At 39.7% G+C, this 25,586-nt stretch overlaps 1 protein-coding gene across 3 annotated transcripts in view; it reads left to right on the forward strand.

Annotated features, from left to right (window-relative positions):
• Nucleotides 1-245: 245 nt before the first annotated feature.
• NDUFS1 (NADH:ubiquinone oxidoreductase core subunit S1) overlaps nucleotides 246-25,586 on the forward strand; it is a 31,803-nt gene continuing 6,462 nt past the window's right edge. The window contains exons 1-14 of one of the 3 annotated variants that reach the window (XM_067548825.1): nucleotides 246-401; nucleotides 4,895-4,962; nucleotides 6,499-6,590; nucleotides 13,301-13,408; nucleotides 15,075-15,151; nucleotides 15,747-15,828; nucleotides 15,952-16,082; nucleotides 16,994-17,179; nucleotides 17,714-17,848; nucleotides 18,383-18,497; nucleotides 19,460-19,605; nucleotides 20,385-20,513; nucleotides 23,308-23,437; nucleotides 24,045-24,205. In XM_067548825.1, coding sequence (XP_067404926.1) covers nucleotides 4,899-4,962; nucleotides 6,499-6,590; nucleotides 13,301-13,408; nucleotides 15,075-15,151; nucleotides 15,747-15,828; nucleotides 15,952-16,082; nucleotides 16,994-17,179; nucleotides 17,714-17,848; nucleotides 18,383-18,497; nucleotides 19,460-19,605; nucleotides 20,385-20,513; nucleotides 23,308-23,437; nucleotides 24,045-24,205 — 1,556 coding nt within the window. In that variant the 5' untranslated portion in view covers nucleotides 246-401; nucleotides 4,895-4,898. Of the gene's footprint in view, nucleotides 402-4,894; nucleotides 4,963-6,498; nucleotides 6,591-10,816; nucleotides 10,841-13,300; nucleotides 13,409-15,074; nucleotides 15,152-15,746; nucleotides 15,829-15,951; nucleotides 16,083-16,993; nucleotides 17,180-17,713; nucleotides 17,849-18,382; nucleotides 18,498-19,459; nucleotides 19,606-20,384; nucleotides 20,514-23,307; nucleotides 23,438-24,044; nucleotides 24,206-25,586 lie in introns of those variants that run through there. The other 2 variants (XM_067548826.1, XM_067548827.1) reach the window with 2 other exon arrangements.

Below are 25,586 nucleotides of genomic sequence, written 5' to 3' on the forward strand. Positions count from 1 at the left end.
CAGCCAGCGGGACTGACTGGAAATGGAAACCCGAAGGACGGAAATGTAGCGAGCCGCGCCCGCTAATAATATGACGGTGTGCGGGAAAGTTCCGCTGCGGCTACAGTAAGGAGGTTTTCGAAAGAGCAACCGCCGGAAGTGACGGAAGCGGACGAGGTCGCTAGTATCGGAAATTGCCGAAGGTGCCGCCAGGCTTAATGCCGGAAATTGCCGAAGGTGCTGCCGGTCTTAATGCCGGAAATTGCCGAAGATCCCGCCTGTGTAACGGAAATTGCCGAGGTGGCCGCCATGTTAGTTGGGTGAGAGAAGTCGGAGGGTGCTAGATTCTCGTGTGGAAGAAGGCCTGACAGCAGCGCAGCAGGGCAGTGGTTGCAGCTGCTGGTTCCCCCCAGTACAAGGAGGTAACGGGGGGCCGGGGCTAGGTCCTGCTGCTCGGGGGGAGGTTAGTAGGTCCCTGCTCGGGGGTTGGTTCACCCTTCCCCTGTGGGTGCCCTTGACGGGCTCCGGCTCCCTCAGCCCCGGTGCCGGCTGGGGGCGCGGTGGGTGATTCGGCCCGTTACACCCCGCACGGGGGTCCGTGACCTTAAATAAGCCGGCCCCGGCCCCCTCGCCGCCTACGTGGGGGGAGGGCCAGTGTGACCCTGCCCCTCGGAGCTGGCGGCTGTGGATCAGCGCTTGTGTGACCTTGCGGGCCCCCCAATCCCCGGGGGAGGCGCCCTGAAATCGGGGGGATCACAGAGGTTGGGCCGCAGAAGTGCTCGGGGGACACATGCAGCCAAGCTCACCAGCGGGGCCTTTGGCCGGCAGGGATAGCTCAGGTCTCCTCCGCAGAGCAGTGCCAGACCCCAGAGCTTTGTGCCTCTTTGCAGACGTGATCCAGGTCGCCCATTGTCATTGCTACGGGGCTGTGTTTATTTCTCCACCCTGGGCCCTTACTGCGGTACTGTGACCACAAGTACAACCCCAGTGTATGTAGTCGAGCATGAGTGTTGGAAAGCGGCAATGAGTGGACAGGAGTTTTGGACAACATCATGGGGGTGTGTCTCTCTTAAAAACCCATAACTGACAGGGTAGTTACAGTCTAAACCTGCAATCCATCAAAGATTCACACCCGTTCTTAACTTTACACCTCTGAATAATCTTGTTGAGGTTATGTGGATAAGCATTTGTAGGGTCAGGGTGTGTTTTGGATAGAACTCAGCAAGGGATGTCAGCAAACAAAAGAAGAGGGTGGGGAGGTTTTGCACAGGGTTACAACTGTGAAAGATCAAGAGATGCTTTTTTTGTGAGAGCTTATTATAAAGTATAGATCTAATTATAAGAAAGAGTTCTCGATCAAACTGAGTGAAAAACAAAGTAAATAGCATAACTTGAGGAAAGTAAATTTGCTTATTAAACAAAGCTTTAATGGTTGTTATGGTTAGTAGCACAATGAGAAATATTAAGAATGTTATTTTAAGATTATTTTAGTGCTCATTTAACCTTGTGGCTCAAGAATATGGGGATTAGGGATGAAAGATTCTCATGTTCTCACAGTTTTGCCTCATTTTCCTATACATTTTAGGTTGTAGTGCTGTGCTTTCACTTTGTAATAGGCTAGTGAATATGTCTCAGACTTGCCTCAGGTATTTACACTGAAGAGGAACCTTGCCACTTCTGAAATACTGAGTTTCTAATACAGAGTATTAGAACAGAATTAGAGAGACCAGTCTAAGAACTAATTATTTGAGTCCTGCCCAGTTAGTCTAGAACAGCAGGATGCTGGTCCATTGCTAAATTTCTTGCCCATGCTCCTCAAGCCAGCAGAGCTGACAACTTTGAGGCAGCACAGTAAATCCATGTGGGGAGGAGATTGCCTTTCTCTGTGGTTTTGAGTTATCTCAGGCAGATGCGTAGAGCAAAGTTTGACTAGCTTCAGAGTGATTTGCATTCAGCCCTCCAGCTGAAGGGGAGGGTAGCTTTGCTGTTGTAACTTTCAGGGAGTGATAGATTAGTACTCTCCAGCTTCTTCCCTTCTCATCTCCTTCCGAAATAGTAGGAACTGCAATAGTTATATAAGCTAATGATGCAGCTATCAAGTTTTAAATGCATAGCTTGGAACATTAAGATCTACCATATTGAAATCTAGTCAGTTTTCAAAAAAGTTGAATGTTGCTTGATATTACACCTGTCAGAGTCCCCATGCCAACACTATCTCATTAACTAATTAAACAAGCTAAAAAGGAAAATATTTTTCCTGATTTCATTGTTTAGCAGTAATAAGTGCTACTTCTAACAGTAATAGGTAAACAAGGCAGAAGCTTATCAAGTTGATGATTTTTCAAAGATGATATTAATTAAACACCACTAATGATTAATAAGCAAATTGTAATGTAAAACTTCCTCCTACAGTCGTCTTTCCTTGATCATTTTGAAAAAAAATCATCTAATTTTTGGCCTGTAATCAGGTGATACTGTTATGAAGTAGTCTCACTGTATGTGGTGATAAAGGCATAGCATCCCATCCCCTCCCATCGTAAAACGCCCTGTGACTTCATTAAGAGTAGGATTGGTATGCTTCAGTTTTTATTTTTATATATCTATATAAATAGTTAATTAACATTTTTCTATTCATTGTTTGTTACAATTCTGAAGATCACACACTTCCTAATTGTAGGGTTGCTCATCATAAGAGGCAAGTACTCTTAGAAAACAACGTTGAAGTATTTTGTTGTGGGGCAAGAAAACAGAATAATATGGACTTGCAAATATGTGGAAAAAGTTGAATATAGAACCTGCCATCAGGACAGTGTCCATTTAAGTACTGCAACAGTGTTTCATCCTCTTGGAGAAATAAAATGGGTTACATTCTAACTCTGAAATAATCTTCACTCTTATCAAGTTCCTATAAAATAACCACTTGAATCTTGTCTGATAACTTAGCTTCTGAGGGCTTGTCTACATGGCACCACAGTGTGCTCTGCAAGGATGTGAATTATAAAGTGCTCTAACCACCTTATGTAGACCCTGCTGGTGTGAACTAAAAGGTATCTTGGGACTACAACAGTGTGCTCTAGATACATTTTGGTTCACACCAGCAGGGTCTACCTGGGGCATTTAGAGCATGCTACACTGCGATGCCATGTAGCCAAGCCCTAATTCTCTTAACTCTCATTTTTCTCATTCAACTTTCAAATTCTTTGACTTTGGGGGCTAGCTTTGTAATCCGAGTACTGAATCATTTCAAACTACAGACCAACTATTTTGGAGTTAGGTGATACAATGAGATGCTTATATGTATTTAGGAAACTGGGGGAGCCCAGTTCAGACTGACACTAAGGAGAAACAAATGTTCAGTTTAAAAACAAAGACAAAGGAGAAACAAAAAGATGAATTAATTGCAAATAATGCTCTTCCAAGAGTAGTCTTTTCTTTCCCCCTCCTTTCTTTTTTCTTGTTCTTCTGTCATTTCTGCTCTGTTGTTTGTCTAATTTAGATTGTGAGCACTTTATGGAAGAAAATTTGTTATTCTTTTTTTTCTGTAAAGTGATATGCATGTTAATGAAAATACTGTTATTTAGGTAGCTCCCTGTTAGTTTGGAATAGGGAGCCAGCATTGACCAGTTGGTGGGGGTACAATTCTGGAAATTAGGAGACATTGGCTCTATTTCCATCCTTGCTATTGATTCACAGTGTGACCTACATTAAGTCTCTTGGGCTCACATGTTCAAAAATGTCCATTAATTTTGAGTGCCTCAGTTTTGGGGTGCACAGTTTTCTGAAGAACAATGCACTTTTTGCTATTATCAACTTTAGCTGGAGTTATGGTGGATGCCCAGCACCTCTGAAAATCCAAGTTTTAGGTTGTGTTGAGTTAGGCAGTCAGAATTGATGGACACCTGAAAATTTGAGCTTGAGTGACTTTTCCCAAGGCTATGGAGGTAATCTTTGTCAGAGCCAGGATTGGAACTCAAAAATTCTTGGTGCTGTCATCTACTTATTGCTTTGGACATGTGGTACAAAAGTTTTGGTAATTGATATAGAACTGTCATGCATACAAATTTAAAAATTTAAGATCTGCAGAAATCAGGGTGGATTAATTTAAATTAAAGAAATTTAAATCATCCTTTTAAAATCATGGTTTAGATCAGCAAGCAGGAGATCTTGATTTAAATCCATCAATTTTTAATCGTGTTTTGTATTTGTATTTTTTACTTTCCTAAAGAGAGGTTGATTTTTTTTTTTTTTTTTTTTTATTGGTTGGTAATTTTAAAACATGCTGATTTGCAACTAAATACAGACTTTACACTAAATTTGGGGCTTTTAAATCTATACACATTTATTTAAGCAGTTATATAGCTTAACTTCTTATTAGTTGATTAATTTTTTACTTGCTGTTTGTGTCAAACTCTATTTGGATGGAAATTCAAAATCAATGCACAAAAACAGATTTAAATTTTTTGAGAGAGAAAGTGTATCAAAACATTATTTTGCATTTAAAACTAACTTCATTAAATAAAGGAAGTATTATCTGTAGTTAGTGAATTGAACTGTTAGTTTCTTGTCACCATGTCCTTCAGGATTTTAGAACTAGTAGATCTCATTCTTTCACATTTAGTATTTATTTATAGATTGGAAGAGGAAAACAAGCTTGCCTGTGCTTTTTCAACTCCCAGTTGCTTTCTTAACTTTGAATGCAGTAGTCATTGAACTGACCTAGTTGAGGTCTTAACATAGGTCTTAACATAGATGTCAACTCCATATTTAATTTTAAATCTCTTGATTTTTAAAAAATAAACCTGTATTTAATTTAAATATTAAAAACCATTGATTTTTATCCACTCTCATAGAAATATCAGGAAAGATCTTAACTGCTAAAATTTAACCCATTAACTTCTCTTGTATTAATTTTCAGCACCATGCTGCGACTACCTGCTGTCCGCAGAGCCTTAGCTGGTATCACTCAGTCCACCAAAGGATGTGGTGAGTCTGCCTGTATTTCATACACAAGTGCATGAGAAGCCCTTCCCTACTTATACAGAGTGATACAATGCATGTAAAGAAGAGATTGTATATTGGGATTATTATACAACATATATCATACCATTTTCTGGATTTTATATAGCACTCTTGTGCTGGTTATGTTTGGATTGTACTAGCTATTAGCTGTTTTTATAACTACAAATAACTATAAGTACCCATTTCAGGCTATGAAAGCTTTTGTGTGTCCTGAAATTAACAAAGTTAAATAATGTGAAACATCCTGTAATAAACTGCTCATAATACACTATTTATTATTATTAACATTTGCCAACAAACATAACAATAAGATCCTTCTACCCTTCAACCTGCACCCTTTTCAAATGCATGGAGGAAAAAGAATGGGCTTTTGGTACTTCTGGAAGGTAACCACAAGTCTAGTTTTGGCAGAGCCCTGAGGGAAAATGAATTCCACAGCTGAGGGGCCTTCATGGAGAATGGCTTGTCTGCAGTTCCTTCCTATTTAAAGCTCCTCTCAATCGTGGTGAAAGAACAATGTCCTCACTGCAATTGGTACTAATGTCCCTTAAAATTTCCCCCATTCCTCTACACCACGAACAATGCACCGGCATATCCAGAGACTGTCTTTTTCTGTGCCACAGGAGATGTAGAAATGTTAAGCCACTTAAGCAATCTGAATGGCTCAGTGTTTACAGATATGTTATGTTAGCCACATTGACATCGTTTTTTTTTTTTTAAACTCATAAATTGCCATATGAAAAACATTGCAATTGTCAAAGCAAAAAGAGAGCACACTTCAATATTTTATGTGGCATACATTTAAAAAGCCATTTTATGCGGCATAAAGCTATATTATACCTTAAATCTGCATTTATCAATCAATTTATGTGGAAGATGGCATAGAAGAAAACACATGAATTATGATTAATTTGCTTTTAAAAATTGCCATCAGCTATTCTCTGTATTTTTCCTCTCTCATGTCAGAAATAACATCTCACTGAACTTCATGAGTGATACCAGTGTTAGAAAATATTCACTTTGTGGTTTAGTATTCTTGAAATTGTCAACTTAGATTAATTATTGCAATATGTATTTTTACATAATGATCATATTCCTAGAGTTTTGATAGGTATACTGCATGAACGGAAGAAATAATATTTTTGAAGCTTTTGGTCACATCCTAGTACATAATAGTTAAAGACATAGCAATGCCAAATGTGCTAGATGAAATTTAATGAAGAATGAGCATTTTAGACAAGCTAATGGAAATCAGGTTTATATTTTTTGTTTGATTTATTTTTGATATAGCTGGTATGAAAGGTGGTACAACTAGCAAAACATTAGTAAGCATCATCTAATAAATTTGTCTGCAGTAAACCTGTCTGGATTTTTATGGTGCCCATCACCAGGATAGCTAGGTTTCAACTTATTAATTAAATTAGCCTGCAGTGTGTGGACAGCTGTGTGTCACATTTAGTAGTGACTTAAATTCTCAGTTTTTCTTCTTGTATCTTTCAGTGCGTACAACCACTACAGCAGCCAGCAACCTGATAGAGGTGTTTGTTGATGGGAAGCCTATCTTGGTAGAACCAGGAACCACGGTGCTTCAGGTATTAAAAATTCTGAACCAACATCTGACCACCTCCCCCACATTTGTAACATATTTTGTCATTCTGTTACACTTCACATAATTGAACACTTTGTATGTCTCTTGGCAATTGTGCGTAGGTGGTTTTGCTGCCCACCAAAGAACTTAATATGGGATGATAACTTGTAGAGGCTTTACATTTGAGAAAGCAATATCTGACTTGATTAGCTGAAAGGAAGGACACACAGGAGGAATTCAAACTGATAACTACTACAGTGCTGTAAATATATTCAGACAAGCTTTAACTAAACTATAGCTGGTGTAGGTAGAGCATTTATGTTGACTTTCTTGTGTCTTGTCAGAACTATAAGGATCACACCCACTGTCTTTCCATGCTTTATGTGGCTACTGCAGTACTGGTAGTGGATTGAACAGGCCTCTTTTGAAAGCCCTCTACTCCTGTGATTTACTTAATTAAAGGGTATCTCAGTCATGCAAGATAGAGCTTCCCTTTCTGCCCTAGCTCTTATGACTCAGAACTTTGTGCAGGCCTCTGCAGCACTTTCACTCTTGTTGGCCTGAGGAAAAATGTCTAAAGTCAAAATGGAATCCAAGCTTTTCAAGGCTATGTTTGGGATTGCAACTAGGCCACTGGGCCAGCTTTTCAATCAGATTTCTCAACTCACTCTTAGGAGTAATTAAAAGGGACCAGATGTCGAGAAATGGAACATAAAGCATGCAGCCTGGGTTCATTTCAGAGGGCAGAATTATATCTTTGGGTGCAAGTCACATTAAAATTGTTGTGGCTTTATAATTCCCAGCTAATAGCCCAATGCAGTATTTTTCTTAAAGCTGATTAAGCAGCAGTGGAGCTTATCTCTCTCTACTCTACTGACATGAGACTTTTTTTTTTTCTTCCTTTTTTTTAAAAGAAGTTGAGTGGATCAAGAGTTCATATTAGTCATTACTTCATCTACCAGCGCTACTGCACTAGCTCCTAAGTGACCACATCTACCTCCCTTTTGAATTCCTCTGCAGCATCTAGTGGCGGTGTTAGTACGGTAAAGAGAAAATCCTCAAGTCAAACAGAAGCGACCAAACAAACCAACAGCTTTCATTGTTTTCACATTTGTTACCTTTCCCCATGCTGAATAGAATCTTAAGCATGTAGAACTGGAGGGGACCTTGAGAGGTCATCTAGTCCAGCACCTGTTGCTGAGGCAGGACCGAGTAAACTTAGACCATCCCCAACAAGTGTTTATGTAACCTAACAGCCCTTAGCACATTTGAAGACTGTTATCAGGTCCCCTTCCTTAGGCCTTGTCTACACTAGGAAGTTTATCGACATAAGTTATGCAGCCACTGCTGTAAGTAAACCGCTGTTGCATGTCCTTGCTGTGCTTCTTGTGTCAGTGGAGTGCATTCACACTACCAGCTTTCCTTGACACAGATCAGTGCACTCTGGGTAGCTATCCCTCTGTGCAACTGCAGGCAGGGTGCTTTAGGAAGGGCTTGCAATGCCTCATGGGGTAGGCACAGCATCACGTGATGAAGATTTCTGAATGCCTTTGTTCCATGGGCATCCTACTAGTTTGACAGCTGCTTTTCAACTGCCTGTCAGCCAAACTGATACTGCTGAACATAAACACAAGAAGCCTACAGAAGTGTATGTGTTTGTGGTGGGGAGACTGTGTGAGAGTGAGACAGAGACAGCGTGTGTTGGGGCGGGGCCTGGGAGTGTTTCCATACACTGTCTCTTTAAGCCGCAGCCGGAAGCCACAAATCCTGAGTCAGAAGCTGATACACAGACAGTTGGTGTCCCCTATTCCCCCACCCCAGCTTAGTGGAGACTGGTACACCGGCAGCGGAGTGCGGGGACATGACACCCTGACATCAGCCCCCGCCTTTGTTCCTGGCTCTGCACAGCACATCAGGAGTTTTTCCCCCTCCTCCCTCCCAGCAGCAGCCTGCGCTGCCTGCCTGCCTGAGCTGGCATGTTAGCTGTGTGAATAATTTCCAGGGTGGATTAATTTACATCAAGGAGATTTAAATCATTGATTTAAATCACCAAGAGAAAATCATTAATTTAAATCAAGTTTCCCACTGATATTTCTTTCACATATTTCTTAAACAATGTTGCAAATTTGATCACTAAAACATGTTAATTTACGATTAAGTACAGCATTTTACAACATCTAAGAGGGTATGCTTTGTGTAATTTATTAGATAACTTGATTTTTATTAATTTAGGAAATGGTACATAATACTCATTACCTGTGTCAAGCTGCAGATGCAGCAGCAGTACATTAGGAATGGTAAGAACTAAATCACACACACACAATAGCACTTACATTTTATAAAACTAAATCTTAAATGTTACATAAATGTTTCACATTTGCAATTGCAGCAGTCTCCTGAGTTGCTGGCTGACGGCTATCCTTAAACTCTTTTTTTTTAAATTTTTTTTAATTTTTTTATTTTTCAAATTTTATTAACCAGTCTTGTGATGACTTGTCTGTTAAACGTATGCTGTCCTTAAAACTTCTACAGCTAGCTCTCATCTTCCCACTGTCATTTTTATTCATAGACTGAAACAGAAATATGAGTTTTCCTGCTTTTTCAAGTCCCAGTCCATTTCTTAGCTTTGAGTGGATAACACCAAATGATGAAGATATTCTCTCTGTGCCTGCATAGGAAGCTACTGCTGTGAAAAGTTGGCTTAGCAACTGCAGGAACTCAGTTTCAAGGTGCCTGGATAATGATTTCCACCAATTCAGGGAAGTCACTTTGTTCAAAACCTCATCAGTAAATGTACTGTTTAAATGGTTCTGCTCCAGCCATTAAATGTATTATGACTGGCATATATGACAGCATCATGCTATGCCATGACAGCATCATCTTCTTCAGAAGTTAGGCATCTACCTTTATATCTGGGGTCAAGAATGTTCACAAGAAAATGAGGTGGAGTTAGTGCTTGATCCATTTGCTTCTTTATTGCCTGCAGTTTAACTTTCTGGTGAGGTATTTCTTTCTTCAATGTCTCTTGAAGGGCCTTCCAAATTTCGACAGCATCAGCAATGCAGAAACAATTTCTCTGAAGTTTTGTTTAAGGCTATGGATATAGACTTCAGTATACTGAGCGTATCCTCTACATTCCTCTTTAATCCAATGTTAGATACTTTGGATGAGATACTTCCATCTATTTTATCACGGTTTTCTTCACAAAGTTTTATGAGAATAGGCTAGTTCTTAATTAATTGTTCAAAACAATCAACCACAGAATTCCATTGCATATCTTGAGGGAGAATGTTTGGATCCTCCTGCTCTCTTCAGTGAAGCTGTAGCAAAATGGTTGTTACGGAAGTATTTTGCAGCTTCAACAACATTTTCTTTTATTCCTGGAGAAGATGCACTTAATGTATCTGTCAGCCAAAGACTTAAATGGGCACTGCAGCCATATGTTAAGGAGCTACAGGACTCTTTTTTTTTTTTTTTTTTTTTTGTGGAATTATTTAAGTTACTAACCAGCCTGCAGTAGGGGCGCCAAGTCAGCCCTTCACGATGGGCTGGGGGTGCAGGAGGCTGAGGGGCGGCTGCTCCTGTTTCTGCCCCTGCGCACTTCCCCCGCCCCCGGTGTAGTGTGAAGGACCAGTCTGGAGGGTTAGGCCATTCTATCTGAGCGGCGCCAGGCTGCGGGGCTGGAACGGCAGGTAAGTGCACTCCAGGCCAGTCCTTCACGATGGGTGGGGGGTGCAGGAGTTTCTGCACCCCTCAGAACCTCCTGTGCGCCCCACCTCCTGCACACTGAAGGGTGTCTGAGCCCTGCTCCTCCCCCGGCCTTCTGCAGGCCTGGCCCCGCATCCTCCACCCCGCCCCCTCTCAGTACACCACTGGTAAAAAGCTCTTATGGTGGTTTTATTTTGTTGAAAAATCGGCAGTTTTGTTGGCCGGGGGCCACGGGCCGGGCAGGGTTACCGCAGTGTGTACACCACCACTGTTTTGCCAAAAAAACTGACTTTAACTGAGAAAACTCTAGTGTAGACCAGGCCTCAGTCTTCTTTTCTCAAGAAAGAGTGCTGAGTAGAGTGGGACAGTTACCCCCTGTACTTACCTATGACACTTCTGTTAACACACCCCAGAATATTAGCCTTTTTTGCAGTTGCATCATGTTGTTGGCATATTTCAAAACAGGATCCATTAAAATCCTTCTGATGATCAGGGTCCAGAAGCCCAAGGGGAGAACGGAGGATTTGAACCCCAAAAAATAAGCAGGTATACTGTGTACAGTGTTGTTCTGCTATAAAAATATGTTGAGTGAGGTCTCTTATGAAAGTTGTGATGTTATAAACTTAATAATCATCATGATATGTATACACGCTATGGTTATGAATGTAAGGATTTGTGTATATAGAGTACTGTGCTCATGGTGAGCAATCAGGCAGGGAGAACCCACCCACCCAATGTTACACAAAACCAAACTCAAGTAATGCACCATTGTATCACCCAGGAAAAAGCAACAATGGATCATTAAAGTTAATGGAAAGACATTGTGACAACTGGGGTTTTCTTCACTTTGAATATCTATAGTGACTGAAGGGAAAAATATCCTGCAAACCCTTTTAAAATGGAAGGGGTTTGAAATGAAAGAAATCCAGAAGCTGAGGGACAATCATAAAGGAAGCAGGCAGTCTGTGAATGCTGATTCCCTCCTATGGCTAGGGTTGTGGTCCCCCAAACTGTATGCCCTCCTAGAGGGGCATGGAGGAACATTTGTGGGGAGGGTGTGTGGCAGGAGAGAGCACCACACTTCTAGCCCCACTCTGTCTCCAGTCCAGCTCTGCCTCCAGCCTTGCTTTTCCCCCACTCCTGCTCTGACTCTAGGCCCAGGCCAATCCCCATGGATGGAGTGGAGGGAGCACTATGCACCCAGGCCCAGCTTTTCCCCATCCCCAGTTCCACCTCCTAGCTTCAGCCCATGCTCTGCTGCTGAGGAAGCCTTGGTTGTGCAGTAATGGAGGAGAAGGTGTGTACAGATTCCATTAATGGTAAGGGGGGCTGTGACTGGAAAAGTTTGCACACCACTGGGCTAGGGGGTATGCTGGGGAACTGTTCAAAGGCAATAGGTAACTTAAATAAAATCTCTTTTCTAATACAATATGGAAGTGTAACGCCTGAGTTTTTTTTTTTCTGTGTAACTTTGCTTTCCTTTACTATTTCATCTTTGAATATGTGCTTTTTCTATTAAATAAACTTTTTATTTATTTTAATTAATTAATTTTATTTTTAACCCAAGCATGTCTCTGGTGCAAACTGTGTGGAGTTTGTATCCTGAAGTGAGTTGGTACGCTGGGGAGTGCTTGTTCTAAGGTGACAAACCAAAGGGGAACGGTCTGAGTGTCTGATAGTTAAGAACTTGGGGAGGATGGATTTGGGGAGACTCTGGACTGGAAGGGTGTTGATGTCACCCTGCAGGAAGTAAGTAGACAGGTGAAAGCCAGGGTGAGATCTGAGGATCTGAGCAATAAGAACACATCATGCCAAGGTTATAGGGCAAGCAGCAACAGAACCCCTTACTAGTCTGCGTGATCCCCAAAACGTCACAATCCCCAGATCCTTTTGTGTTGTACTACTGCCTAGCCAGTTAGTCGCCATTTGTGCATTTGATTTTTTTCCTTCCTAAAAGGTGTAGTACTTTGCACTTGTCTTTATCTAATTTCATCTTGTTGATTTCATCTTGTGGATTTCAGACCAATTCTTCAATTTGTCAAAGTTCTTTTGAATTCTAATACTGTCTCCTAAGTGTTTTCAACCCTTCCAGGTTGGTGTCATCTGCAAGTTTTATAAGCATACTCTCCACTTCATTATCCAGGTCATTAATGCAAATGTTGACAAGTACTGGACGGGCCCCTGTGAGACTCCACTAGATACATCCTCCCAGTTTGACAGTGAACCATTGATAATTACTCTTTGAATTCAGTTTTTCAAACAGTTGTGCCCACCTTACAGTAATTTCATGTAATTCACATTTTCCTACTTTCTTTATGAGAATGTCATGTGGAACTGTGTCAAAAGCCTTACTAAATTCTCTCAGGATTTTGGCTTCTACTGTGAATGTGTGAGTTGCCACTTTGGTGAACTGCTATAATCTTCAGGGCACTCGGAGTTTATAATGGACTTCCATGTCATTGTACTGTTTTGGGCTTTGTTACACTTGTCTTTTTTTACTTCATATCTTCTACTGCTTTCCAAATTCACTCTTTCTTTCCTTCTTCCTGCAAGACTTATTGGAGTTCTTCTCCCCTGTGTACCTTTCTTGATATAGTGCATACTTCCTTGTGAATTTGTTATTGCAGAGCAACAAAAACAAATATTCATTCTTTTTATTACTGCAGTTCTTAACACCCTATCTAATGAAGAGGGGAGAATTCTTCCTCCTTGGGTCCAATTTTTTTAATCTGTTTTTTTCCTGTTCCTCCCCAGCCCCTGTCATCTTCTGGATAAGATCCCTTATTTATCATTATTGACTTGACACTTTGAGCAAACTTCTGAAACTGACCCTGCACAAGTCAAAAAAATAACAGAAGAGATACAATGAGCACACCCCTGGAAACCAAAACAATTTTTCATTCTTTGATGAGAAATTTTAGAATTGACAGTTCAGTTGCATTTCAGTTGAACCAGGGTCATAAGAGCTAAATCTGTAATTTAACTTCCTTTTTCTTCCTTTTCTAGGCCTGCGAAAAGGTTGGAATGCAGATACCTCGCTTTTGTTACCATGATCGGTTGTCTGTTGCTGGAAACTGTAGGATGTGCCTTGTGGAGATAGAAAAAGCACCCAAAGTATGTATCTTTTCTGTACTGAATCTGTATTATTTATAAGTGTTTGCAGGACTCTACTGAAAACTTGGAGAGTGAGTAATTGTGAAACAATTTGCATATATACTGTAGTTATAATGTGGGTGTTGCAAGCAGATATTTTTTTCTGCATTTATCTTCACCCCAAAAGGTTATGTCCATTTGCAAAAGAATTGTGATGTTTTATTGTGTGATTTTCAACCTTTTTTTCATTTGAAAACCCCTAAAAAATTTCAAATTGAGATGCAGACCCCTTTGGAAATTCAACCTTTGGTTTGTGGACCCCTACCATAGAAGTCTTAGATTGAAAACTGACTGAACAGAATTAAACGATAAATGTAGCACGTGCTCGACACAGCATTTGACCAGGGGTGGTGCCTCTTCCCGGTGGGGGCAGTGAGGTGGACCTTAGCTCCCCCTTGTTACAAGGCCCCACCCCTCTCTATGGCCCTGCCAGAGTCTGGACGTTGGAACCAGGCAGTGCTCACAGCTGCCAGCAGTAAGAGCTGCACGGGCAGAAAGGGATCCATATCTGGGACTGGCAGAGCCCTTTGGGAGCAGCGACCATGGGGGGTCAGACCCTGAATCCTGGGCTGGAGCAGATCAGTCTAGGCTGCTGTGTGGAGCTCCGGACCCTCCACCTGCACCCGGGCGGCATGCTCTGGCAGGCAGGGACACAGGCTGAGGACTGCTCTCAGGCACTCCTGCCTCCCACCTGGGCAGGCCAGCATCCGCCACTCTCTCCACTCTGCCTTCAGAGCTGAGTGGCAGCTGCCACAGGGGGCTAAAGCAAATTTTGGGGTGCACCCCGGAAGTAGCCCCCCATGCCGCCCCTGCAGTTGATGCAGAATGAGAGAGAGTGCTGAACTGTTAGCTTCTTTGGTAACAACACTTCTAGGTTTTGACCTGCAGGTATTCACATACTTTTGATTGATCAGAAAAACTGAATGCCTTTTCTGGGATTTGAAATTTTATTTTCTTAGTCACCTTTCTCAGACTCCTTAGACATAGTCTGCAGACCGCAGGTTGAAAACCACTGCTTTATTGTATATCCTTTCAGAAATGCATGTTTATACTTTGATATATTTTTCAAACCTCACAGTTTGTTAACTGCAGGTTATCATTTGATATACAAACTAGGGCCCCGAACTTGCCCTACATCTTGTATGGATCTAACTGAAGGATTGGGGCCTACAACTTTGTCCCGACTGAAATGGCAGTTATTTACTAGCCCCATTGTGTTACTGCATTATGTGTCCATTAAAGTCTGTTGCAAAACTCCCACTGACTTCAGTGGTGCAGGATTGTGCCCTGTGTTGACAGCAGAACCTTTTTCAGAGTTACATTCTCTCCTTTTGGTACAGCATAATTTTTTTTTAAAATGAACAAAATAGATTTCATATTTTTTTATTTTAACCTAACTCCTAATGATGATAATAGCAAAAGCTAATCCCTTAAGTCACAGGTCCTCAAATATAATGGGAGAAAACTCTTCAAAACCAAAGTCAGTTATGTTTTCTGTCTTTTGTGGCAAATCTGTTTGTATCTGGTATTTGCTACAAGATGTTGGATTAATAACCAGTACATCTATGAATAATTTGCTCTTTGCTGTAAGGAGATCTTTTGATGCATTTTTCTATTACAATTGCAGCCAGTAGCTGCTTGTGCCATGCCGGTAATGAAGGGTTGGAACATTCTGACAAATTCGGAGAAGTCCAGGAAAGCAAGGTATCCACATCTGACTTTATGTTGCTCCTTTTTTTATTATTTATTATTATAAAAAGGCTGTGTGGTCTATATTTACATTGCCCAATTTAACAAATGTGCAGTATTCAGCTTTGACCTTTTTTGTAAATAAAGGCACTTAAGGTGCTGTCCTTAACTTTATTTGCAATATACTATAAAGCTGTCTGTAGAGAGAGTTTACTTGTAGCTGAACTTCAAAATAAATCCATGTCCATGCAATTCTTCCCAGTCTCTTGACTGAAACTGCTTAAAAAAAAAATAGTAGTAGTTATGATCTTAGTGCTTGTGATGTGGCTAGGCTACTATGTAGCCATTCAATTGTAACAATTTTTAATCATCTCCAATCTGGTAAACAGGAAATGGTAACCAGGAGGTGAAGGCCCATTTCCCATTATTATTACCCAAGTCATCCAGTTAGCTCAATTCGTTGTTTTTTAAACACAAAATGGTGTTTTGGTGATAATGACACAAACGTCTGTTTTAATGCTCTGAAGGCCTTGTCTGCCATTATTAGTCTTGACTGCAGGATAAAATTGTGTAACCATGACACTAACTCTATAACTACTGACACCAACAGAGAGGGTGTAATGGAATTCTTGCTGGCAAACCACCCATTGGACTGTCCAATCTGTGATCAGGGAGGAGAGTGTGACCTCCAGGTACAAAGCCCAGTTCAATTATTTTATACTTCTTATTTACTAACATGTATCTCTTTAATTGTCTTAGGTGAAACTACATTTCTCAGTAACATGGGTTCAACTATTTTCTGTTACCTATTCTAGGACCAGTCAATGATGTTTGGCAGTGATAGAAGCAGATTTTTAGAGGGAAAACGTGCAGTTGAAGACAAGAACATTGGCCCACTAGTCAAAACAATTATGACTCGGTGTATACAGTGCACTCGTTGTATCAGGTAATGTCTTTCTGCTAAGTATTCTCTCCAGTGGCAAATATAATGGAGAGAATCTATATCTTTAAAATACTGATTTTTGTTAATGCATCATGAAAGATGCTACACCAATGACATTCAGTCTTTAGGATGGATGGATTGTAACCAGAGGTGCTAGTTCTGATGCAGACAACTGATTTCTCACAAACCACCAATTAGCTGTCAGTCAGTAACAGCTAGTGATGGCCAAAACAAGAAAATAGAATCTAACTCTAATTTCAGAGCCAGGCCTATGGTTTGTATTCCAGAACAGATTTCAAAATTTGAAGAAGCCTTTTCTTCAGGTCTGGTTTGTATGAGATTGTAGTCTCATAAACAGCCATTCTCCCAAGATTTTGACTCCAGGTGACAGCAGTTTGGGGCTAAAATCTCAGGAGGATAGCATTTTAGATTTCAGCATCATTCAGTTTGAACCTGAACTTTATCCAGGTATAGATCAGACACAATTTCCTCTCCCTATCTCATGAGACCTTTTGGTTACTGCTGACTTGGGCTGTATTCCAACTGATACTCAAACTCCAAGCCCAGTTGTCAGTTCCTTGAATAACCTTTTTTCTCCCACCCCAATGAAATTCAGCAAGTTATTATTCCTATGTGAAATTTTGCTGGATATGTCTCTTCATGTTTATACAAAGACAGTATAATTGCTTTTTACTATTTCCAACAATTAGAACCATAGAATTATTGTAATAAATACATAGGGACTTCCTAATCTATTTAGATGCCTATCCTTTTTTTCCCTGTAGGTATGTGAACTAATATTTTAGTGTCTTCTCTGCCAGAGACAGATTCAAAAAAATAAAAACATTAAGAATTAAAAATATGTAATATTAATATGTATATTCTGGTTTTTACACTTTATTTTCATCCACCAGGTTTGCTAGTGAGATTGCAGGGGTAGATGACTTGGGAACAACAGGCAGAGGAAATGAGATGCAAGTTGGCACTTATGTTGAAAAAATGTTTATGTCTGAGTTATCAGGCAATATCATTGACATTTGCCCAGTAGGAGCTCTTACCTCCAAGCCATATGCCTTTACTGCCCGACCCTGGGAGACAAGGTATGCATCTTAAGCGATACTTTGAATGCAAGTTAATTTCTGTTTATCTCTCATATGCTCTGTAATAGTCACCCACCACAAATATATATGATACTATTGTAAGAGAAATTGAAAGTGTTGTAACAGCCTTAATTTTCTTGGTTGTGTGGGTTTCTCTGACATAGATTGAGTTCATTAAGTAATTGAGTTACTTTGACTTATGCCAAGTCAGTTAAATTGAGGTATACATTTATTCTATATATTGGTAATATCCCTAGAAATTTGGGAAGCAGGAGGATCAGAATAGTTTCCAGGTCTCCCTAAATTGTGCCAGCGATTGAATATACAGTGCTTAAATGAAAGATCAAATTCTACAGCCCAGTGACTGGTGAAAGTATGATTTTTACAATATGTCACAGGAAACCTTTAATGTTTATATATCTAGTAATGCTGGAAACTTACAGCATTTGTGAACCTTTGACTAAAGACTTGTTGCTTTTTGAACAATCACTTAATGCATGAGCTGTAGGTTTTTGTGCCTTTTTCTCCCCACAGAAAGACTGAGTCCATTGATGTTCTTGATGCTGTTGGAAGTAACATTGTGGTGAGCACAAGGACTGGAGAAGTGATGAGGATTTTGCCAAGATTGCATGAAGACATCAATGAAGAGTGGATCTCTGACAAAACAAGGTACTGGTATATATGTAATGTTTTAAAGGGACAATTTCATAGCGTACCAAAAATATTGACAATAGCAATGACCACTGAGTCCTACACTTGGTATTTTAAAGGCATTGTTGTCAAACTGAGAATTCTTTTTATGATGCTGTAAATATATCTATATTAACCAACCCATGCACTAGAATTTAATATTTTTTAACCCTTGAGTGTAGTGTAATGTTTAAACTTTTTTTGATGGACAGTTTTTGTGTGTGTGTGTGTGTGTGTGTGTGTGTGTGTGTGTGTGTGTTTGAAGGAGGAGAGTTGAACCTTTTAAACGGAAATAAAATTAATGTTTCAACTTCTGGGTAATTTATTAGTCTGTCTTCATGATAGAATATTCATTTCAACTGTTTGTGATATCTGAACCAAAGGCTGTGGTGGTTTTGGTCATATTCACTCTTTGTAGATCTCCACATCACAGTTAATGATGTTGCCTTTTTTATAAAAGCACATCTTCCTGTTTGTGGTTTTAATAGTACCGGTTTGGCTTTCTTGCTCCAGGTTTGCATATGATGGTTTGAAACGCCAGCGACTTATTGAACCGATGGTCAAAAATGAAGAAGGGCTGTTTGTTTACACCTCCTGGGAAGATGCACTGACTTGTGTTGCTGGAGCGGTAAGAACTACTTGCAAGTCTTCTTTAGGGTATTATCACACTTCCGGGCAAATTACTGTTCCAGTAGATCTGAAGCATAGGAAATCAAATAATGAAGACTGGAGAACAACCATCTACTGTTAACGTTTTGTTTTGTAAAAATAATTTTGGAGGATTGTACCTGATTAAAAGGCAATTTGTTTTCCGCTTACCAAAATTCATAGGTAATGAAGAAATTCAGAGAAAATTACTCTTCTCTGAGTACATGTGTATTTTTGGAGAACTTTTGGTCCTGTGTTCTGGAGTAACTTTATAAAAATTTTCTTCATTAGATACTATCTAAAATCTTTTGAATTATGTTTATTAGGAAGGTACTAATTAATCATTACATTAGGCTAATGTTTATCCTCCCAATTATGGTAACTCAATTTTAATTTAAATAAGATATTTTACTACTCCTATAGAAATCCAGCATTTACTGAGATGTACACTATCTGAAGATTTTTTTTTCATGGAATTATATTAAACTATGCTATCTCCACTGTCACCCTGACCCCACTTTCGCCAAAAGGTTACATTGGGTATGTCTGGTTTGTTTGGTCTAAAGCTTTCTATGTGCCACTAATTCTACTCTTCAGATGAAGTCCTGCATGAATACTTTATTGCTCTTTAATGATTGTATCTGCTCCGACACCTTTTGTTAATCTGTTCTCATTTTTGCGTACTTTGCATGGTGCTGGAAGAGGAATCGTCTACTACTACTAAACTGTAGTTCTTTTTGTTTTTAAAAAAAAAAAAAAAGATCAAAATTCTGATTTATGACATCAGCATTTTTACAGGAGAACAGTGATGCTATCTATACTTTCTCAGATGCTCTCTGCTTCATAGCTTATCATTTGAATGTGTAGGTGAGAGAGCGAAAGAGCTTGTTTTTACTTGTTGCTTATAGGTATGTCATACAGATCTTGTTCCTCTCTGTACAGCTGCAGGGTGCCCAAGGTAAGGATGTGGCTGCAATTGCAGGAGGATTGGTGGATGCAGAAGCACTGGTAGCTCTAAAAGACTTACTGAATAGAGTAAACTCTGACACTCTGTGCACTGAAGAGGTCTTCCCTAGTGCTGGAGCTGGGTGAGATAACAAAGGCAAAGTTTATACTTTTTTTAAAAATTATGTTTTGCAATTAGAGCATATTAATAAATTCTTAGAGCTCTTGCACATGAATTGTTCAGTAGCCCATGGCACATTGATGATAAACTATGAATCATTTAATGATAAAATTCTGAAATCTGCAAGATGAGAGACATGAAATAAAATACTAGACCAGATCTAGAATATTACTGTTCTGAGTCAACACCTTAAGAGTGAATGGAGGGATAGCTTCTACAATAATAGAGGAGCAAATTTGATAAATAAGGGGCAATCGCAGTTCAATCGTAGAGTACAATAGCCTTTTGCTGTCCCATTAGATTACTCTGCTATAAACAGATTTCTTTAGCCATCTTTACTTTTGTGTATTATTGTGAGAACTATACCTGTAGGGCAGCCATAATACTCTGTGTTGCTACCGACTTAAATCTAGCAATGAAGTTGCAGTTTCTAGTCTATGAAGGCTGAGAGCAGCTTATATCAGTAGACAGAGGAAAATGTCTATATTTTAATAACCTAATAGCTTTGGTAGTTCTGCTACCCATCTGTAGGTGGGTGGCTTTTGTTTTGGATTTGGTTTAGTAGCATTGGCATTGAGCGTGTTCTTCTTTTTTAAAACCTTCCTGTCTGAAAAAATAATTTGGGGGTCTAAGTTTACTTCACTCCACAGTCATCCCTGCTACTGACTTTACAACTCCTTGCTCCTACTCCTTCTGTTTTTCTGACATGAAGATAATATCTTTTGTGTTCTTATGTTATAGCACAGACCTACGCTCTAATTACTTGCTTAATACCAAGATTGCTGGAGTGGAGGAGGCAGATGTCCTGCTTCTGGTTGGCACCAATCCACGCTTTGAGGCACCTCTGTTTAATGCTAAAATTCGAAAGAGGTTTGTATCTTTATGGATGAGGTAGTCCCATATTTACAAAGTAGGGGCTAGATCCAGCTATGTACACCAGTTCAGTAGGGCTCTGTGTGAGTGCAAGCATTCATCCAGGCAGATCCATGTGCAAAATCTAGGTTTTTGCATGGGGGTGGTGGTACTACACATGTGGACAACAGGGTCTTTTCCCCTTCAGTGTGTATATTATATGCCATTAACTGCCTCTTAACATTAATGGGAGTTCATGTGCATCAAGAGAAGAACAAACTAACAAAAAACCCTCAGATTTAATTTTTATATGAAGTTATTGAAGCAAATTCCTAGAAGGACACTGCTTAGCACTATCACTGAACAGAATGCAATTTCAAAATTATTGTTGTTGTAGTAAATCAGAATTGATGATTTGTGAAAAGTGATGTAGTTGGCTTCGTTACTTGGAAGATAGGAATAAGATAAGTGATTAACCTGTCTTTGGAAATAAAACATTTTTTTCAATCAAGTGAAGTTGAGAATTTTATCCATTTTGATTTGGAAAAATATATTTCGGATTTTAAAAGTAACTCAATTGTTTAATTTATCCTATTTACTATATTAAATTCTAGAATTTGAGAGGGTTTAAGAAAAATTGCACAACATGAATCCTATATTTTATTAGTTATTAATAGAATATGCCTTGGTAGTTTTGTATAAGTGGTCAACAAGTGGTTGAGGCAAAGTAAGCCACAAATGGCAACCTCTTTTATCTTGAGTTGCACTCGCTTTTGCTCTCACTTTTTTTTATGTTTAAAAAAAAAAAAAAGGTTCCACTCTCTTAATAGGTCAGTTTCAAATCTGTTTCAGCCTTTCACTAGGTGGGGAGAAAAAACACCTTAAGTTCTTTAGAGAGAGGCAAACATACCCATTTTTTAAAATGTATGCAGTACGTACAATTAAAGTTATGCAAACTCTGGTTTCCTGATTGGCATAATGTTAATGACAAAACATGTCCTCCCTCACTGTTTTGGGATGATCCAATGTACTTAACTGGTTTTTTGGGTTCCCTCTGCCTCCCGGCCCCAAATCAGTGATTATGAAATTTTTATAGAAAAGGGGGAAATCTCTATCATTGCATATGGTGGAATTTTTATGCCTTTTTATAATTCCATGTAATGAGAGACTGAAAAAAACAAAAGAAATCTCTGGATGATTATCCTCTTTCTAGTCTGAGCCCCTTACCCCACCAATGAAATGGATAATCCTTAGCAAGTGTGAGGGTGAGCGCTGCCTAACAGAAATGTATAGATTACTTAGTTTTCCAGAAACTCTTTCCAATTGCAAATCACCTTCCCTCTCTGTGCTGTTAACTGCTGAGCTGTAGGTCAAGCAGAAGAATATATTTAGTGGCTTCCTGAGACTACAGCATATCACTGTACCAAAGATGCTCTAACGAAAATCATAGGGCCTAATGCTGCATGTCTATGACCTGGTTTACACTTACTTGGAGATTAGGCGGCAGTCGACGAGAGTTACACAAGCTACGCAGAATAGTTTCTGCATGGCGTCTTCATTGCACTGGCCCGATGGGAACTGTGTTCCAGTCGATGCAATGCTATGCCACTTGAAGGGATGGTTTACCAGTGTCGACTTCCTGATCGATTGAGCTGGTCTACACTGACCGCTCAGTCGATCCAGAAAGATCGATCTGATGGTGGTGACTTTGCTGCTGTCAGTATAGACATACCCTTAGTGTGCATATGTTCCATGAAAGGCAGTAACAGTGTTGAAACCAGAATATGTATTTTTTACAGAAGTGAAACAATTATAGAAAAAATCTTGACAGCTATTACAAAATTGCACTAAACTGTACATGTACATAAAAAGGTGAGAATTTTTCAAAAATAATTTCTGTAGAATTACATCATATTCTTTGTCATTAGAATCATAATCTTGATTTGGCTGACAAGCACTATAATTCCTATGGCTTGACAGTACAGCACAATCCCATTGGCCTGGGGACACTTGAAACTTTTGAATAATCAGGCATTCGGATAAACAGAAGTGCTGTTTTTAATTGCATTTTCACTTTAGTCCTGCCACGCTGCTGTTTCTGCTGAAACGAGATTGTCTTGGGGCTGGTTTATGCGAACAATTAATTTGTGGCAAGATGGGGTCAACTAACCAGCACTAGCTTTCTGCATACTAGCAGTCCGTGTGAACCGTGCTGATGTGCATTAACAGTTTTTTAATGTGCTTTCATCTGCTTCCGTTTCAAAGAGGACGAGATCAAAATGCATTAAACTATTTGTTGATGTGCATCAACAGGGTCCACGTGGTCAGTTAATCCATGGCAGGCTAATGTGAGGTAGATTTACAGCCCAGATTGCTGTAGACAAGCCCTACTTCAGTGACAACTCTTCCTACATTAACAGGAGGGTTCTTCCATCAGTGTGGGTAATCCATCTCCCTGAGAGGTTGTAGCTAGGTTGACAGGAGAATTTTCTGTCAACCTAGCTCTGTCTGCACTGGGGGTTAGGTTGATTTCATTATGTCACTCGAGTGTGGATTTTCACATCTCGGAGCACCAGAGTTAGGTTGGTATAACTTCCTAGTATAGATCAGACCTCAGTAATTGTAGATAGTGGTTCGAAACTGCTAGGCAAATACAAAGTCATTGATTAGCACTCAGAGGTTAAATGAAGTTATTAGCAGGGTGATTAACAGGGCTACATAGGGGGGACACGGTGTATTTAGATATATTTTTGTATCAAGGGAATTCGGCTAACAGGAATTATACTCTATTTTGTTCCTGCTATATTTCCAGCTGGCTTCACAATGATCTGCGGGTGGCCCTTGTGGGCAGTGCAGTGGACCTGACCTACACCTATGATCATCTTGGAGATTCCGCACAGCTACTCCAGGACATTGCTTCAGAAAAACACTCATTCATCAAGGTACATGATTCTTAATAATGCAACTATTTAGGTGCATCATAATATAATTTTATTCTTCATGTGTGCAGTGTTTAGAAGCTGTTTTGGAGGGTGGTTTCATAACATTTACTGAGTTGGTAATGATTAACAAGCAGGGATTCTCTATAAATTGTTTAATATACTCACTGGAAGGTTGAGGTTTGAAAGTTCCTTCTAATGGGTCACTGTGAAATGTTCATAATAATAAATCTCTGGAACATGCCCTCTTCTGGGTGAGCTGAGTTGTCCCTTCAAGCCACTATTCTTTCCACTTAAACAATTCTGGTTACCAAGGCCCAACACATTGCTTTGGCCAAGATAACAAGTCATTGCTATAGCAACATCTCTAGTTTTTTGCTAGCGATAAAATAGATTGATCATTTCAAAGCTACAGGTCTGCTTGTTTGAAAGATAGTGTTAAAAATACTGGATTTAAATTTTCTTTTTGTTGCATTCTACTATGTTAACATAATTCACAAATCATTTATTGGAAAAAACATCTTGTTCTGTGCCAAAATTAAATTTCGTAGTCTTAGAGTGGGAATTCATTCTTATATTAAATCTTTTTTTTTTTTTTTTCCCTTCTCAGGTCCTTAACCAAGCCAAAAAACCAATGGTGGTAGTAGGCAGTGCAGCACTTCAGCGCAGTGATGGAGCAGCTATCCATGCTGCAGTTTCCACCATTGCACAAAATGCTAGGACAAAAAGTGGAGTTGGTACTGACTGGAAAGTTCTGAACATCCTTCATAGGTTCGCTCCAGGGCATTTCTACCACCTTTCTGATTCCTACATGTGATGTATATATTAAATTTTTTATGCCAGGTGTGAAGACTTCACAATACAAACACATGGTTCTCGCCTGCCAAGGCTTATATGTGGAATAAAGCAGCACCTAAAACTAAGAGGCAACAATATAATATAACAGAAAAGCTTCCATAAACTCTGTTTCATGATTGAGCAAGCATTTCAGATGCCCAATGGGACTGTTAGCACAGAGGTAAATTTGGGTTTAGAATATGAGAGAGGTTAACAATCAAATATAGTATTGTGCCTAGCAGGATATACAGACAACCAGTGCTTGTTGGTAAATAAGTACTGTGTATATAAAGGAAAGGCAAAATATCAATAGTGCTTAAGAAAACTGTTAGTTAATACTTCTCCTTCATGGTATCGTTCCCCAGGTAAGACTTTTCCTTTTCTTAAATCTAGTGGTCTCCTGAATTAATGTCCCCTGTTAACCAGGTGTATTCTTTGGCACTTTTTTTTAATTAAAAGATCTGGAAAGTGCTTTTGATAATCACTTAAACTACTTATCAGGGTATTCCTACTAATGGGCATGTTTTTTTCCTGTCAGGAACAAACTGCTGCTTAGGATGATAAAACCCTAGTTCCATGTAGTCTGTTCTCTGCGTAAGACTGTAACTGAGATGTTTTAAATCTGCCACACCTGTTTTGTCAATGTCTATAAAGGAAAATGTCTTGAGTCAAAGTATTCTTTTACACCAGTGTAAATCTGGAGAGAGTATCTCCTTTGACGTCAATAGATTTACACCGGTATAATTAGGAAAGAATTTAGTCCTCTGAATATAAATGAAGTATAAAACACTGATAGCATAGATAGAAAAATCACATTAAAATATTAGTGGAACAAAAATAGGTCATTCTTGCCTTTTTAAATGTAGTATTTGGTGTGTAGTATGAGGTATCTTTGAGTAGTTTCATCTCTACTAAGGCCTGGTCTACACTTATCTTGAAATTGGGCGGCAGTTGATGGGAGTTACACAAGCTACGCAGAGTAGCTTGTGTAACTCCTGTTGATTTCGTAACCCCTCTTCTACGTGGTGTCTTCACTGCGCTGCGCCACTTGAGGGGCGGGTTTAACTATCGACTTCCAGATCGATTTGAGTGGGTCTTCGCTGACCGCTCAATTCATCTGGATAGATCGATTTGACGGTGGCGAATTTGCCGCCATCGGTAAAGATGCACCCTCAGACTTCCAGGCACCCACTGTTAGAAACCTCCCTACCTTCAATTCTATGAAAGTTGAGGTGCCCCATCAAAAGCTTTATTTGTAATTATAGCAGATAAATTTATCTAACTAGGTTTTTTTGGGGACAGGCAGGGAGCTACT

The sequence above is a fragment of the Emydura macquarii genome, unplaced genomic scaffold, assembly GCF_026122565.2.
Source record: "Emydura macquarii macquarii isolate MOO-44397 ecotype Brisbane River unplaced genomic scaffold, CSIRO-AGI_Emac_v2 contig_1253, whole genome shotgun sequence".
Lineage (NCBI taxonomy): Eukaryota > Metazoa > Chordata > Testudines > Chelidae > Emydura > Emydura macquarii.